Source organism: Hypanus sabinus, chromosome 2 (genome assembly GCF_030144855.1).
Source record: "Hypanus sabinus isolate sHypSab1 chromosome 2, sHypSab1.hap1, whole genome shotgun sequence".
NCBI classification, from domain to species: domain Eukaryota; kingdom Metazoa; phylum Chordata; class Chondrichthyes; order Myliobatiformes; family Dasyatidae; genus Hypanus; species Hypanus sabinus.
Window position 1 is genome coordinate 175429484 of NC_082707.1, and position 18354 is coordinate 175447837.

Genomic DNA, 18354 nt, shown 5'->3' on the forward strand with positions numbered 1-18354 from the left:
TACAATCTCTTCTCCCTCCTGCCGTCTGGGAAAAGTCTCCGAAGCATTCAGGCTCTCACGACCAGACTATATAACAGTTTCTTCCCCCAAGCTATCAGACTCAATACCCGAAGCCTGGACTGACACCTTTCCCTACTGTCCTGTTTGTTATTTATTGTATTGCCTGCACTGTTTTTGTGCACTCGATGCGTTCCAGTGTAGGTCTGTAGTCTAGTGTAGCTTTCTCTGTTTTTTCTTTTATTACGTAGTTCAGTCTAGTTTTTTGTACTGTGTCATGTAAACCATGGTCCTGAAAAACGTTGTCTCATTTTTACTATGTACTGTACCAGCTGTTATGGTCGAAATGACAATAAAAGTTGACTTGACTTGAACTACATAATGCCTCATAGGCCTGATTTTATTCTCACATAGTTTTTTCCTTTTGCTTGTTTTTTCTTTCCGCTCTTTTTTTATAAGTGCATACCTTAGTGATATATATGATTATATGATCTATATGTACAATATCTGAAATACATCTTATGGAAATGTTTGATGATGAACTTCAATAAAAAAAAATAAATTACAAAAATAGAATAAAAGCATAAGAAGTAGGAGCAGGAGCAGGAGTCAGCCATCTGGCCCATTTAGCCTGCTCCACCATTCAATAAGATCATGGCTGATCAGGCAATCGACTCATCTCCACCCACCTGCCTTTTCCCTATAACCCTTACTTCCCTTACTATGTAAAAATCTATCTAACCTTGTCTTAAATATATTTACTGAAGTAGCCTCTACTGCTTCATTGAGCAGAGATTCACCACCCTTTGGGGAAAAGCAGTTCCTCCTCATCTCCATCCTAAATCTTGAGGCTGTGTCCCCTGGTTCTAATCTCACCTATCAGTGGAAACAACTTCCCTGTCTCTATCTTATCCATCCCTTTTATAATTTTATATGTTTCTAAAAGATCTCGTCTCATTCTTCTGAATTCCAGTGAGTACAGTCCCAGGCCACTCAATCTCTCCTCCTAGTCTAAACCCCTCATATCTGGAATCCATCTGTTGAACCTCTTTGGTACCACCTCCAAAGCCAATATATCCTTCCTTAAGTAAGGAGATCAGAACTGCACGCAGTACTCCAATATGGAGTACCTTGTACATTTGCAACATAACCTTCCTGCTCTTGAATTCAATCCCTCTAGTAATGAAGGTCCACATCCCAATTGCCTTCTTAATTTGCACAAGCGCTCCCAAGTCTTTCTGCACAGCAGTATGCTGCAATTTTTTAACCATTTAAATAATAATCTGCTCTTCCATTTTTCCTTGCAAATTGGATGATCTCACATTTACCAACATTGTATTTCGTCTGCTAGACCCTTGCCCACTTAGTTAAAGTATCTATATCTTTCTGCAGACTCTCCGTGTCTTCTGCACAATTTGCTTTTCCACTCAATTTATTGTCATCAGCAAATAGGATTCAATATCTTACCCATTACTGCCATCAGGTTTACAGGCCTATAATTTCCTGGTTTATTTGTAGAGTTTTTCTCAAACAATAGAACAAAATCAGCTGTCCTTCAATCCTCAGGCACCACACCCGTGGCTAAGGACTTTTTAAATACCTCAGCCGTGGGACTGCAGTTTCTGCCCTAGCCACTCACAGGGTCCAAGGGCACACCTTGTCAGTCCCAGTGTATTTATCCATCCTTATTTTTCTGAAGACAGCAAACATTTCATCCTCTGGACTCCATATAAGATCTATGACCTCACTGCTCTTTTGCCCCAGTTCTATAGATTCTATGCCCATGCCCTGAGTAAATATAGATGCAAAAAAATTAAGATTTGTCCCCATCTCTTTCGGATGCATGCATAGATGCACATGTTGATCTTCCAGAGGACCAGTTTTGTCCCTTTCTATCGTATTACTCAAGATATTCAGAGAAGTCTTTGGGATTATACTTCACCTTTTTTGCCTGAGCATTCTCATGCCTTCTTTTATCCCAAACAAGAGAAAATCTGCAAATGCTGGAGGAACTCAGCAGGCCAGGCAGCATCTATGGAAAAGAGTAAACAGTCAACGTATTGGGCCTCGACCCTTTGTCAGGACTCTTTCTTTATCCCTCCTGCTTTCCCTCTTAAGTTTCCTCTTTCATTCCTTATACTTCTCAAATAAAACAAAACTCTAAAAGAGATCACCATAATTAATCATAAAATTTATTGAGCACAAAATAAATATTGTAGAAAAGTTACTTTTTTGGAATTAGAGTATGTTTCATAATCAAATGATAACATATTAGAAAAATAACATTTAGTGCACTGTTTCACAGTTTTCATTGTATGAGCACTGAGTCAATGATATATTGTAAACAATTTTGCAATATACCTTGTAACCTCATTTCAGGATGTACATATATATAAAAACTTTGAAAAATAGGGAAGTTTGAACACCTAGTGGTTAAATAGATGTTTCAGTTACTTTGTGTCTATTTTTTAAGTTGGTTCTTTTAAGCTCTAAAATGTATTCATCTAATCATTGTTTTTTTAAATAGTGCAGAAGTGCGCTACATGTTGAATGATATGTGCTCTGTAAATGTAGCCCCTTCTTACTCGCCTCCATAAATGTGAGTAGCTTTTACAGCTAGAGGGCTTCATGCCAAACAGAACAGGTTTTACTTGTCTGTGAAGATTTATACCATAGTGCAATGCATGACTGCCTTTGCATAGGTCATTTCAGAGGTCAACGGAATGAATGTATATGACAAGCCTCGAGCCATTACTATCTTGTCTGTGAGGCAAAAAAAAGTAGTACGATATAACCACAGAAAATCTACTGTTATGTAGGTTATTGACCATATTATTTTTAAGATTTTGAATGCTTGCTGAAAAGGTTTGAAAAAGTCTGACTTACTGGAAAACGGCCAGATTTGTGAAAGGAGGAACAGGCTGTGATGATAAATTAGGTTTTGCTAAGTGTTGCAGCAAATGTCTGATTGGCACCAACATGTGTATTGGCAACTGGTGGAATACTAAGTAGATGTAAAAATACAGCCCCAACAAACCTCCTAGTATATAATTGTACATTTTATACATTTTTCCATAATAACAACTGTATTTTAACCCATTCATCATTAAAGCTGTCGCTTATCATCAGCCACTTGGCACTTCCATGCATGCCAAGGTCGAGTCATTGTCGATAGTAAGCACTTATGAGAATAGTATAAACCAATTGAATTTAGCAGTTATTTCACTTTTAATATTGTGCAAAATGTAAATTAATCATAGTTAAATTACCATTAGTTTTAATAACATTTTTTATGCATTCAGCCATTAACTGAACAGGAAATAAGTATAGTTTCCAGAAAAAATTATTGCACTTTCAGTTATTTGGTGTTTTCTCTGTTTTGCAATCCTTCTGGGACATTCAGTGAGTGGGAAAAACACGTCAAAATGTATGAACATCTGTGCTGATGATAATGTTTAACACAGTGTGGTTTATTTTCTGTTAGTCTGTTGAGAGTACATTAAATACATTTTAACTTTAATTTTTTTCCCCGTTCCCTGCAGGTTTACTTGTTTTTCTCTATCTGAGGCTCTGTGCTGTTTATAAATGCATTGGTATTCTGGATATTGTTATTAGAGGTGCAATAATTCAGTGAGAAACAATTCATTTGCTGTCTGTTAAATTGGTTAGCAGTTGTTTCTAAATTTGTCACATGAAGTTTCAAAGTATATTTATTATCAAAGTATGTATATAGTATACAACCTCGAGATTCATCTTCATGCAGGCAGCCACGAATCCTAGAAAAACCATGGAACCCATTCAAAGAAAACATCAAACATCCTTTGTGCAAAAGTAAAAAAAACAAATTGTGGAAACAGCAAAAAGTGAGCAAATAACATACAGAATATTAAACATCAAACTGCAGAGCCCTGAAACGGTCCATGAGCGACTGCCACTGAGTCAATTCACTTATGTGCTGTGTTAATGATTGCAGGCCTCAGCCGCAGAACCAGTTCCATGGCAAAACTCCTTGATCAAATCATTCAAATAGCAAAAAGAGTAAACAGGTACACATTGAGCTTGAAATACAAAGTTCCTAAAAGAGAGTCCACAGCAGCAAAGTGCGGTCATCTCATTTAGCACTGAGGAACTATATTCATATCAGGCTGTATTTCATATGTATTAGTTCTAAAGAGCAGCAAATTAATAATAAGTTAGTTGGTAGTGAATTTCATTAGCTACAATATATCTGCCTCTGCTAAATGACATTTTCAATATGGAAAATAGTTCATACTTCTCAATGTGTAGGCATAGAATTTTATTGAGTTGTGTCTGGCAAGGTTAAGAGTTGGTTGCTCTGATGTTTGGTGGAGAATGAATGTTCACTGTAAAGCCCCTTGGATATGTTTCAATAAATACATCAACAAAAACTTGGGGCTTGATCTGAGCGTGCATGCATACAAGCACTGTTTACATGCAGCAGCTCATTAACTGTGGCTGGGGTGACCTTGATTTTAGAGTAGAGCTTGTTTTTAAAGTAGAATAGCTTGCCTCCAGCACTGTGGAAGAAAGATTGAGAACAGAGTTGGAGCAAAGTTACAGCTTTGCCTGGCCCTTGTGTGCATGGGTATTGAGTCTATTGATCTTTTAGTTAGTACAATGCCTTGACAAAGAATGCAGATAAATTTTTGAGGCCAGGTAAATTTGAGAAGGATTTTCCTTGATAACTATCAGTTGGCAAGTTCAAATCTTTTTGTACTGTTGGAAAAGTTCCATTGTTGACAATATTCTCTGCTTTTTTTGTTTATGTATCAGATGAAGGTCAAATTCATTGTGACTTTTGATGGGTCATGTCCATATTTCAACTTCTTCGGCCACTGAGGAGATAGTTCAGGAGCATCCTTATTTTCATTGTAGAGACTTTTCTTTTGTAGTTAGAATCTGATTAGTATCCTGTTGTGAAGAAGATCAGATTATAGCATTTCTAAAGTCCATTTTTTTTATTCCCACCTCCCAGATGAGGAGAAAGAGGCAATGTCAGAAGTTTAGAACATCTGTAGGGATACCACTGCTCCTGAGGCTTTGTTGTTTTGTATCTGGCAAGGTGTCATATGATCTTGTTTTTTCAAATGGAGATAAGTGAACTTGTTGCAAGGACTGATCTTCGTTGAGGAGATCTTCAAAATGCTTCTTCAGTGGGTGATAACTGCTCAATTCTCTCTGATGAGCTTTCATTCATTCTTGGCTGTTAGTGTGTGGACTCTGAGAGTTTGCGCCTTAGCTAGTTTTGATGAATGCTGAAGAATGCGCACACATCATAGTAGTCAGTAACTTGCTGCATCATATGTACTTTTCCATCTACCCTTCATTCTTAATAACATGAGTTATTCAGTTAGACCTCCGCGTCAGGTGCTAATGGAACTATTTATTTCCTTGCAATCTTGTAATGACTTTTGTGATCAATTGGCTCCTGGATTGCCTGGTTATTCACATCAAATCAAAAGTAGTATTTTTTGGTAGTGGAACCAAACATCTTTTCACAGTTGCTAGTTGTGGTGGACCTGCAGGCTCTGTGGATGTTCTGCAGCTGCTGTTGTTTTGAGTTGTCAGGCTGTCTGTGAGTGCTGACTGCAACTGTCTTTGAGACCTTCAACATTTGAGTTTCTTCTTTTGGCAGTATTTTGTTGCTAATTTGGTCTAGTGCCCTGGCTAATGGATATAATAATGTAGATTAGATGGTTGTTGCCCCACTGTTCTCCAGCAACTCTGTGATTAATCATCTTTGCAAAATGATTTTTGTGCTTGTGTCTTGGTGGTCTTACACATGTCTCTCTCTGTCGAAATAAGATGAGGGACCCTTTCATTGGGCACCTCTGCACCATCTGCCACAAGTGGGACTTCACAGTGGCCAAACATTTTAATTTCAATTCCCACACATGTTCCAATGTGTCAATCCATGGCCTTCTGTTGTGCTAAGATGAGGTTACCCTCAAGGTGGAGGAGCAACACTTTATATTCTCTCTGAGTACCCTCTAACCTGATGGCATGAATATTGATTTCTCCTTTTGGTGAACAAATTTACCTGCACTCCTGCCCTCTGTTCTCCATTTTGACTTTTTACTTCTTCTCACCTGCCTATTACTTCTCCCTGGGTCCCCTCCTCCTTCTCTTTCTTCTATTGTCCACTCTCCTCTCCTTTCAGATTATGACCTTTCCCATCCATCTGGTTTCACCTATCACCTTCCAGCTAGTCTGTTTCCCCTCCCCACCTTTTTAATCTGATGTTTTTCCCCTTCCTTCTCAGTACTGAAGAGGGGTCTCGAGCCAAAAAGTCAATGTTTACTCTTTTACATAGATGCTGCCTGACCTGCTGAATTCCTCCAGCATTTTGTGTGTGTTGCTTTGAAATAAGATGGTAATTATGACAAGGTTGCATTCCAAGTATTTTGTCAGAAGGACAATTCCACTGGAGTTGGCTGAAAAGAGATTGGTGAAGGTTTGTTAATGGTGGTTATTCTGTCTGGAGGAAATGTAAATAGAGAGTTATATCAACATAGGAGTGGGCAGAAATGTCACTGGTTGTCAAGGTTTTCCAAGAGTTTGGTTATGAGTGAGGGCTTTTAATTTTCCCACAAATAAATGAGGAAAAAAAAACATTGTTATACAATTTTATGTAAGTGCCGATGGCTCCACTGCCTCAGTGAAAAACAACTGGCAGAGTTCAAACGTATCATGAAGTGGATAGACTTTGTACTGGTCATTTTTAAAATGCATGTCTGTATTTTCTGGAATCCCAAGGTGGCAAACTCTTTTAGTTCTCTGTATAGTTTTCCTGAGACGTCAATTAGTTTGAAATGCTACGTGAAGAAGTTCCTTAATGTTTGCAGTATTAAATAGTAGGATTAAAGATTTATTTTGGTTCTGTAAATAAACTATGTACTGTACGCTGTGCTGGAAATTCTCAGTCTGTCAGGTTAGCTGTGTAGAGATAAAAATTTTCATCACACTTAAGAAAAATTTGAATTTTTCCAGCATTTTCTGTTCTTATTTATTTCCAGCATTTTGCTTGAGGACTGTAAGATTTTTCTAAATTGTTCCCGTTTAAATGTGAAAAGATAAGTATGCAAGTGAATCACTTTAATGAACTTTTAAGTAGAATAAATCTTTTTAAATGAACCACTTCTATTTGCATCCTGATTCAGGAGCTAGAAACAAAGTGCTATCTGATCCTTTTCCACCAGAAATGCTGCTTGATATGTTGAGTTCCTCTGGCAGGTTGCTTTTGCTTCAGCCTACAGCATCTGCAATTTCTTGTTTCTCCATCAGATTTGGTGATGCTGATTGAGGTAGGGGGTGGTTGGGGATTGGGATGCTAGTAATAATTTGCTGTTGATCTATGATATGACATAGTTCACATCCTTCTGTGATGCAACTGTATCTTGTCTCATCCAAAAGGACATCATTTTCTAATGTGCATTTGTGTAATAGCACAGATCTTGGTGCTCAAATCTCTGAAAAGGGAAGAAATCACAATTCTGAATAGAGGAGGGACTGCTCTCAACTGACCCATGACTAATGAACACAAAATGCAATAATGGCTTACCATCAGTGTATAAATTAATTTTATTAATTTTATCAAAAAGAACTACAAACCCCATTTCCAGAAAAGTTGGGATATTTTCCAAAATGCAATAAAAACAAAAATCTGTGATATGTTAATCCACGTGAACCTTTATTTAACTGACAAAAGTACAAAGAAAAGATTTTCAATAGTTTTACTGACCAACTTAATTGTATTTTGTAAATATACACAAATTTAGAATTTGATGGCTGCAACACACTCAACAAAAGTTGGGACAGAGTTAAAATAAGACTGAAAAGTGCACAGAATATCCAAGTAACACCGGTTTGGAAGACTCCACATTAAGCAGGCTAATTGGTAGCAGGTGGGGTATCATGACTGGGTATAAAAGTAGCGTCCATCAAAGGCTCAGTCTTTGCAAGCAAGGATGGGTCGTGGCTCACCCCTTTGTGCCAAAATTCGTGAGAGAATTTTTAGTCAGTTCAAAAGGAACATTTCCCAACACAAGATTGCACAGAATTTAGGTCTTTCAACATCTACAGTACATAATATTGTGAAAAGATTCAGAGAATTCAGAGACATCTCAGTGCGTAAAGGGCAAGGTCGGAAACCACTGTTGAATGCGCGTGATCTTCGAGCCCTCAGGCGGCACTGCCTAAGAAACCGTCATGTTACTGTGACAATTATAGCCACCTGGGCTCAGGGGTACTTTGGAAAACCATTGTCACTTAACACAATCCATTGCTGCATGCAGAAATGCAACTTGAAACTGTATTATGCAAGGAGGAAGCCATACATCAACTCTATGCAGAAACGCTGGCGAGTTCTCTGGGCCCAAGCTCATCTCAGATGGACCGAAAGACTGTGGAACCGTGTGCTGTGGTCAGATGAGTCCACATTTCAGCTAGTTTTCGGAAAAAACGGGCGTCGAGTTCTCCATGCCAAAGATGAAAAAGACCATACTGATTGTTATCAGCGAAAGGTGCAAAAGCCAGCATCTGTGATGGTATGGGGGTGCATCAGTGCCCACGGCATGGGTGAGTTGCATGTATGTGAAGTTGCATTGTCTCTGAGGCGTATATTAGGATTTTAGAGAGACATATGTTGCCATCAAGGCGACGTCTCTTCCCGGGACGTCCATGCTTATTTCAGCAGGACAATGCCAGACCACATTCTGCACGGGCTACAACAGCGTGGCTTTGTAGACACAGAGTGCGTGTGCTTGACAGGCCTGCTGCCAGTCCAGATCTGTCTCCTATTGAAAATGTATGGCGCATCATGAAGAGGAGAATCAGACAACAGAGACCACGGACTGTTGAGCAGCTGAAGTCTTATATCAAGCAAGAATGGGCAAAATTTCCAATTGCAAATCTACTACAATTAGTTCCAAAACGATTAAAAAGTGTTATTAAAAGGAAAGGTGATGTAACACAATGGTAAACAAGCCTCTGTCCCAACTTTTGTTGAGTGTGTTGCAGCCATCAAATTCTAAATTTGTGTATATTTACAAAATACAATTAAGTTGGTCAGTAAAATTATTGAAAATCTTTTCTTTGTACTTTTGTCAGTTAAATAAAGGTTCATGTGAATTAACATATCACAGATTTTTGTTTTTATTACATTTTGGAAAATATCCCAACTTTTCTGGAAATGGGGTTTGTAATTTTGTGTAATTCTTGAGAAAGTTAAGCTAACTTAGAAGCAGTTCTGTTTTTTTTACTGTGGCTCTTTTGTTTCTGGAGGCATTCAGTTGAACAGCATTGTTATTGCAGCTGCTGCACGTGTTCGCCCTGTCAGCTGAAAGTCATCTTACAAAGATTTTTCCCTGCCCCCATTCATCTGAGTACATTTCAGGCTGTGTGATTTTCTTGAGCATTACAGACACACCTTTGGAATAAGATATTTAGCTTGCCTAAACAAGGATTCAGCATTATAGACAATAGACAGGAGGTGCAGGAATAGGCCATTCGGCCCTTCTAGCCAGCACTGCCATTCACTGTGATCATGGCTGATCATACACAATCAGTACCCCATTCCTGCCCTCTCCCCATATCCCTTGACCCCACTATCTATAAGAGCTCTATCTAACTCTCTCTTGAATGCATCCAGAGACTTGGCCTCCACTGTCTTCTGGGGCAGAGCATTCCACATATCCACCACTCTCTGGGTGAAAAAGTTTTTGAAAGCGCATTTGGAGGCTTTTCTTGTATTTTTTTTAAAACTCTATTTAGTTTTCAATGAGTGAAAGTGAAGTTGGTGAGTAGGTTAGCAACATGATTAAGCAAGAGTCCAAGATGTCAGTACTCTTCTAGGTAATTTGCAAAAATAACTATAATATTCACATAATGGAAGTCAACCTTATGTTGTGAGCAAATGTCAGGTCTTTAATTGTTGTGTAGACCATGTATATATTCATACTAAACTAAATTTTATCCTGCAATCTTTTTTAAAGTTATAAAATAATATTTGAGTATCACTGCTTCCTTAGAAACCCCTTTTAAGAAAAAAAATAATTAAAAATATGTGGGGTGGCTTTCAAAACTCAAGATTCTGTAGCTACTTTCATTTTATCTTTGAAGACTGTATGAGGTCTTTGGTAGAAAAATGTTAACATATAAATATAGCTCTCTGCAAGTGAACAAAGAATTGGTTATTCTCTAACATCACCTCAGAATGTGCCTGAGGAATTAGCCTTGAATTGACCTCAAGATATTGATAAATTAGACCCTGTTACCTTAAAGGAGTGCGCTAGAAAATGCATTTCAAGTTTTCCAGAAGACTAATGCACTACCTATTGCCATGCTTGAATGCACATATATAAACAAGCTTTCTTCAGGTTTGTGACTGATACTACAAGAAATCAATTACTTTATGTTAAAGACAGCTTTGTTGACAAACATAGTTGCAAGCATTAAATAGAGTTAAATAATTAATTTATGCTTTCTAAATTCATTTTTCCAATTGTTGTTTATTGCTAGTTAAGGTTTAAATTTGCATGAATGGGCCTTTATTTAACAAAATGGATATATTAAGTACACAAGAAGGTCTTTCATCCTTTGGCCTTCACCCTGAGAGTCTCTTGTTTCTGTCTTAAATGGAAACTCAACCATTCCTTACTTTGCTCTCCTGGAGGATTTTGATCTTACATTGACTTCTACTTTATTCATGTATAACCTGCTATAGAACCCACAGGGATCCAAGCAATGTCTGTCTCTTATGTAAAATGTGCAGCGCTTATTTTGTTCACCAGCACTGAGAAATTTTATCGACTTTTTTCCAATTTACACCTTTGTTGTCTTTCGTATTTCTCATCTCTGGCAATTCTCTTCTCTCCTTTGACAACTCTATTACTGGGTAAAGGACATGTGAACAACTTTCTTAGTTGTTCACATAGCTTATACCTAGACTTGGGTAGAGTTTATTCTCTACCCCTTTACACGAGTGAGCAGTACTGAGTGTTTCCAGCCACCTCTGGTTTTAAGTGTCTATCCGCCTTCCCTGCTCTTAGCCTCTTGCGTTGTTCAGCAATAATTAGATTTAAACTTAATTATTAACATCTTATCATTATCAACTCTATTACTGGGTAAAGGACATGTGAACAACTTTCTTAGTTGTTCACATAGCTTATACCTAGACTTGGGTATAGTTTATTCTCTATCCCTTTACATGAGTGAGCAGTACTGTTTCCAGCCACCTCTGGTTTTAAGTGTCTATCTGCCTTCCCTGCTCTTAGCCTCTTGCGTTGTTCAGCAATAATTAGATTTAAACTTAATTATTAACATCTTATCATTTAATTAGACATTTTATAATCTAGGTGACGGATATCGTATTCAACTTTTTCCCTTTACGCTGTCTCTTTACAGGAAAACTCTGGTAATCCACTATGTAACTTCTCAGAAATTCTGATGGTTTGGCATCTGGCACACCAGGTGTTGTTGGCATGCTTCCTTCTTACTTGCTACTTCCTGTGAGCAGGATTGGGGCTGTCACCCACCATTGAGTGCAAGCATACATTTGGTACTACTGCACCTGGGCCTCTGTACCTCTCTCTGCAATTGGATCCTCAACTTCCTAACTGGAAGACCACAGTCTGTGTGGATTGGTGATAACATATCCTCCTTGCTGACGATCAGCACTGGCCCACCTCAGGGGTGTGTGCTTAGCCCACTGCTCTACTCTCTATATACACATGACTGTGTATAGCTCAAATACCATCTATAAATTTGCTGATGATACAACCATTGTTGGTAAAATCTCAGGTGTTTTTTGCATGTTTTTTAGTCTATTCAATATAAGTATACTGTAATTGATTTACTTATTTTTTCTTCTATATTATGTATTGCATTGAAGTGCTGCTGCAAAGTTCACAAATTTCACGTCAAGTGATTCTGATTCTGATACTTTTGGTAGAAAATCTTGGTCACTAAGAAAATGTCTTTAAATTGTACATTATCTTTGTTTAGGCAATTTCCACAAAGTAGTCCATAGCTTTATATTTCAGTTATAATAGTGGCATATTGACACTGGTGCTTCACACTTTTAAATATGAATTTATTTTTTTGAAAATTATTCCTAATGTGCAATATATTTTGCAAACAGGGTCAGCAAATATCTTTGCAGCCAGTACCAAAGATAGAAGAGGCTTTGTACATATATCAACCATTACAGATGAAATTATGTGGACCAGAAGTTCCAGAATATGAGCTGCTTGAAGCAAGGGGGTAAGAAATAAATTCACTTAATAATTCGTCCACCTATTTTCCTAGTATTGGGTACGTAAATAGGTCTTTCTCAAAAGTACTAGATTGTGTATTCGGAAGATCAATGACATATCTTCCAAAGAAGTTGAGGTTTTGTTTCCTGGCCTTTAAATTTTGACAGTTTTGACCATCATTCCTCAAAGACGATTGGCAAGCACTGATTTAAAAAAATATCATGAAAATATTAAAAAATAACAAATTATATTCTCTACACCGGGGTATCTCAACCAGGGTTCCATGGAACTCTAGAGATCACTAGGGGTTCTGCGAAAGATCATGATAGAAAAATAAACAATGTTTTTTGAACTTTGTGCGATGTTAGCACTCGCATCAGTGGGCCCTGACCAAGCAATCCTGTTAACGATCTTGTTGGGTCTCTCAGTATGGCAGTATGCAGTAGGACTGTGTTCATTCTCAGTTTTTGTTGCGAGATACGGGAGGCTGTTGATAATCTGTGAGTGCTGTATTGCACGGAGGGGAGGATGGTAGGCTGATCAGGGGCGTTAGTCTGTTTTCCGAGTATTGAATAGACTCACCCAACTTGAGCTGTGCTGCTGCCGACTGACTTATGGGATCAAACAAACTGTACAGGCATGGTAGAAAATTGAAGGGAAATTTCATTTGTAAAGACAGTTGAGTGTAGCAATTTTTGAAGAGGGTGTGTGAGAAGGAAGAAGAGGATTCTAAGCCTAGGCCTACCGACAATTCTGATAAGGTTAGTGATAAGGAATTACAATCTCCTGAGTCACTTCACAGAACTATTGCAACAACAGGCACAAAAAGAGTCTGTCTCTTTTTTTTTACAAAACGATAAAAGTTTATTTATACAACGAATACACAAAGTACGAACATTTACAAGACAAATATTTTACAAATATTTACAAAGTGAATAAATTCAACTTAAAATATGATTACTACTGCCTATAAAACAGTCAATTCCCTGGGGGGGCCACTGCTCCTGGAAATCCCCCACTGTACTCATTGTGACCCCGTGTTCCCTCTCCAAGGCCAGCCAGGCATGAATGTATCCTCGGAAGAGGGACAGGCACTTGGCCCTGGCAGAGCCCTTGACTTTCTGCCACCTGGACCCATGAATGGCCATCAAGAGCAAACTCACCGGTGAATCTTCCTCCTGACCCACCCCCTCCTGTACTGTGTGCTCATATACAAGGAGTGCAGGGCTGAAGGTGTGACCAGAACCTGAGCAGCAGCCCCTTCAGATACTCAGACAGGGGCTGCAGCCTCTTACCCGCCATATAAGCACAGTTCACTGTCTCTTACCAGCCATAGAAAGGACAGGTGGAAGGGGTGTCAGTGAACCAGCTTAAAAACCTGTTGAACTGTACTGCCTTCCTCCCCGGGTCCCCAGGGGAAGGACCTCTGCATAAGGAGATTTCCACTGGGGACCTCCTCTGCTGCCAGGTGGTAAAGCAGATTGCCAAAGTGTGCAAGAACAGTCCATACAAGAAATGCTTTGGAGCGTCACGGAAGGGCACAGCGGGCATCCTGTGAGACGGCTTATGTTGTGTGGGACCGTCCCATGTGGTATCCTGAGGCCTGGGTCTGACAGGCAATTCTGGCTGATCAGGTGGTTGTATACCTGGAACCCCTCCAATTCTCCAAGCCCCTTTGACACCCACCGTGATAAGATGGAGACCAGACCACTCACAGCTATAGCACTGCCTCCCACTGGCACAGGAGCACCCTGTCTGGATAAGACTAGACACCATACCCTTAACAGCTCTTGATGGAAGTGAGGTAGATCCCTCAAAGAGGTGTGTCTGATGCTATCTGCTGGAAGCCACGTGCCCTTCTGTAGGCAGCCTCCCTGGCGGAAAAAGTGCGATACTAGTGCACGCCATCTTGGAGGATCGTCGCTGTACAGGTATCTCTGCAGGGTCCTGAGGTGGAAAGCCACTAGCTGGATACGCATACACACCAGTGACTGACTGCTCTCCGGGATCGGAAGACTCAGGACCGCAACAGAGTCCCAATGCCTTCTGTTGCCCCAGAAGCCATCCACCAGCCTCTTTTGGGTCATGAAGAAAAAAGCAGTGGGCGGGACTGAAGTAATCAGCTTGTACCATAGCTTTACAATGAAGCTACTTATCAATGGGTTTTATATGGACTAGTGATCCAAGTTGTCCTGTTCCATTGTGCCTAGTTTGAGGCAAACAACCTACAGTAATGGTGCCAGCAAAATTGAAAAGACACTTAACTACAAATCTTCTTCTTTGGTTGTCCATTGCAATCTAATGACGACGTCCACATCTTTGAAGGTGAGATCTTTGATGACTATACAGTCCTATCCTGGACCCACAAGTATTATTGCAGGTGAGACATGAACATGTGGTGGTAGTGGTGGTAATGATGGCAACCGTGGCTGCACTTTTCCTGGATCTTTTCTGCTGTCTTCTGGTTGTTCTTTCCATCTCCAGAATATGAACCCTATCCCTACACAGCTGTTGCCAAGTGTTACAGTCAGCAGCAACATCGTCCAGGTCCTCAGGTCTGATCTTGCACTTCCTTAAAGCATTCTTCATCTGATCCGTGTAGCGTTTCTTCGGCCCTCCAGCTGAGCGTCGACCATGATGTAGCTGGCCGTATAACACTCTGAGGAGTAGCCGACATGGGGGCATCCTTATCACGTGCCCCAGCCACTGTGACTGACACTAGGTGATCATGGCCTCAATACTTCTGCAGTTGTGTTTTGTGGTATGCGGCCAAGTATTGGTCTTGCTGGCGTCTTTTTCATATCCTAGTTTATATTGTCTTGTGCTATATACAGTGGATTCTGGTTAATTTGGCTGTCAGTCGATCGGGGCAGCTGCTTAGGGACAACTCAAAGAACAAAAACTAATTGAGAAAATTGCCAGATTCCTTTCATTTATTTGGGACTCTATGCCACTTAATTGGGGCAAGAAACTATTGCTGAACAGTTTCTAACTGTGTTCTTCGCGTGCACTTGCGTGGCTGTTAAAGCTTACAGTTTTTAAATGGTGTCTGTTGCATGTGTTTGTGTTCAAAAAGCAGTGATTTTTGTCACTGATAGTTGGTGAAAAATAAGTAGTAAGGCAATTTAGAACTGTTTTGTTCACTGTGGTTTCAAGCATTCAGGCATGGAGATGCCAGAAATGGCCGCAAGTGAAAATGAAACTATTTCACTTCTTCAACAAGTTAGGATCTATGACAAATTTGAAGGTATTGACAGTCATCTTAAAGGTTTTATTAAAAATGAAGATTTGGTGGATACTATTGTCAAAAGCATTGTATGAAAGCAGTCCATTATCTGCATTGATTTTCTTCATTTACAGTCAATCAAAAGAACACTGGATGAATTTCTCTGTCAATAATTATTTGCAACTGTTTACAGTTTTATAGTACTGTAATCATATTGGTAGTGTTCTAATTTGTTTTTTATTTCACTTAAGTACTCAGTTTGTCAGTTTTGTATCTTTTGAACGATTTCCACAAACCTTCGACTATTTGGGCAGCCCTTAACAGGGCCAAAATGTACTGGTTCTGATGTGTCCAAATGAACCGAATTTCACTGTGTTCCCTTATGCTATAAAGAAGGATACTTGATGTCATCTGTAAAGGAGTTGGCATCCAAAGGAAATATGCATTGTAGTCATAGGGAAAGGAAGAAGAAAATCTTATATATTTTTTCCTATGCTCCGATTTTACTTATACTTTCTTAGAGGACAGGTTCTATACCACTTGAGTCAAAATTGGAATGCAAATTCCTTATGAATAATGGTTGTTATTATTGGATCCAGGACTACATTTATATCGGGTCATTTCATAAATACTCCATGTTAGCGTTTTATTTCATTGAATACAGATGGCGCAGATGCTGCATACTTTTGCTTAATCATATTTAACAGCACTTTACACAAAATCACTAATTTGGCAGAACATTTGTAATTTTTAAATTCACTTAATTGGAATTGAGATGAAGTTCAGGTAAGCTGTGCTTGTTTAGCAACTATGGGGTTTATGGGTTTATGTTAAAGTTTTATATTTGCCAGCTGTTTTTTTTTCATTATAACTAAAGCCAAGCCTTGATTAATATAACAAAATGGGTGGTGTAATGCAGGGTTACTGTTCTTCAATCGAAACCTTGATACACTTTTCTGACTATAGAAATTTTAGAACTCTTGGAAACATTAGTAAATAGTTAACTGTCATTTAGACAAATTTTGATCAGGAATTTGTACAAAATATATTTTTAATATCATATGGTGAGTGATAAATCTGAGAAATCCTGATCTTGCTGTTCATTTTTCTTAATATTGATGGAATATATTTAGATCCTGGTGTCTATTTGCTTTGGTTCCCCTTGCCACTAGATCACAACCTTATTCTATGAAGGCCACATCGTAGTTAGCATGCATTGGCCACCCATGTTAAAAGAAATCATGCACAGGCAGTTTTCAGAACACTACATAGAGTTTCAAACCTGGGCTATCAGAAACCTTATGAACAATCCCAAAAGTGACTGATCTGAATGTTGCAATGCTGTCAGGAGCCCAGACACTTTGACATCAATATTACTACATTGAATATTATCACACAAATAAACAGTTGGTGGTACATCTTCTTTAGAGGGACCAGCTGGGAGAGGAATGCATTCTTTATGGAATAAGCTTGCAACTACAGCAAGTTTCTAAAATTATGAACCGTTGGAACCAGAATGCTGTGCATGTCAGTATAAATATATAAAAACTGGAAGCTTTAGATGATGCCAAGGAAGACTTCTAGTTTAGTACTGGTTTAAAAGGAAAAACTGATCCTCCAGTCCAAGAAGTGAAGAGAAGCAGTCCTCTGGCAAGGAGTGATCAGCAAGAAAAAAAAAACACTCTAATTGGAGCTTTCTCTTAATAAAATACTTGCAGCATTCTTCTTTTGGTAATGAACATCGTATTTCATCAGAGGGACAAGCACAAGACATGGATTGAAGAACATTGGTTATTTAGTGAGATTTGATAAGTTGAACTTGTTTTCCCTGGAATAAAGTAGGCTGAAGGATGACCTGATAAAAATATAGAAGATTATGAGGGCATTGATAGGGTAGATAGTCAAAATCTTTTTCCCATAGTAGGGGTATCAAAACAGAAGGCATTTACGTAAGATTAGAGGAAGGAGTTTAAAGGGGTCCTAAGTATTTTTAACCTGAACAGTTGTTGTTGGAACCCACTGCTTGAGGAAGTAGTGGAATATGATATGTACTACAATTAAGAGGCTTTTTAACAGACACTTAAATACACAGGGCATGCAGGGGACAGACCTAACGCTGCAAATAGGATTAGTGTAAATGGGTAAACTGGACATGATGGGCTGAAGAGTTCATTTCTGTACTCTGTAACGTGACTTCATGCCCATGATCTCTTATGAACCACGAACAAGCTTTTCTCACAAACAACCTTTCAACTCTTGGATTACTGAAGTGTGCCTTAGTTGACACCTATGTAGAAACTCCATCTTCTTTATCAAGAAGAACCTTGATCGGTTTGATGAGAATGATAAGGAGACTACGAAGTTGAGCAATAAATACTTAAAAGAAACTAAGCTTTCCTGTATTGGAAGCTCAACCTCTATTCAAGGACAAATGAACAGCAGTACAAGGATTGAAGTAAAAAACCTCTGACCTGAAGGCGAAATTATGGGTGGAGAGAGAGCAGAACAGAGGCCTAGACTCCATCTCTTAGCAAGGTATTTTTGTTAATCTTTCTGCCACCCCAATTGACCAGAAGTAGAAGTTCATTTCTCATCCCAAAGAAGTACAAGGCATGGCAACAGGCAAAATCCTCATTAAATTCTAATACCAGCAGTAAAGAGTTTTGATCTTCAGTCCACAATTTCATTGCCAACGATTTCAAGAGGGAAGATATACTCAGGAATGTCAGAGGTGTTAACATCTTCAAGAAATGAGATATCTCCAACTGTATTAACAACAGGGAACATCAACTCTTGAAGAATAATGAGCTGCTCCCTAAATCATAGTATGGATCTGATCCATTCAGAGACATCATG

The 18354-nt window shown here is 38.9% G+C and overlaps 1 protein-coding gene across 2 annotated transcripts in view; it reads left to right on the plus strand.

Annotated features, from left to right (window-relative positions):
• The window catches only part of mnat1 (MNAT1 component of CDK activating kinase), a 114412-nt gene that overhangs the window by 51354 nt on the left and 44704 nt on the right, over window positions 1–18354 (plus strand). Inside the window, exon 7 of one of the 2 annotated variants that reach the window (XM_059959955.1) lies at window positions 12158–12279. The exons of the other annotated variant lie outside the window; for it this stretch is intronic. Within the exon in view, the coding sequence (XP_059815938.1) occupies window positions 12158–12279 (122 nt within the window). The remainder of the gene's footprint in view (window positions 1–12157; window positions 12280–18354) is intronic. 2 annotated transcript variants of the gene reach the window in all.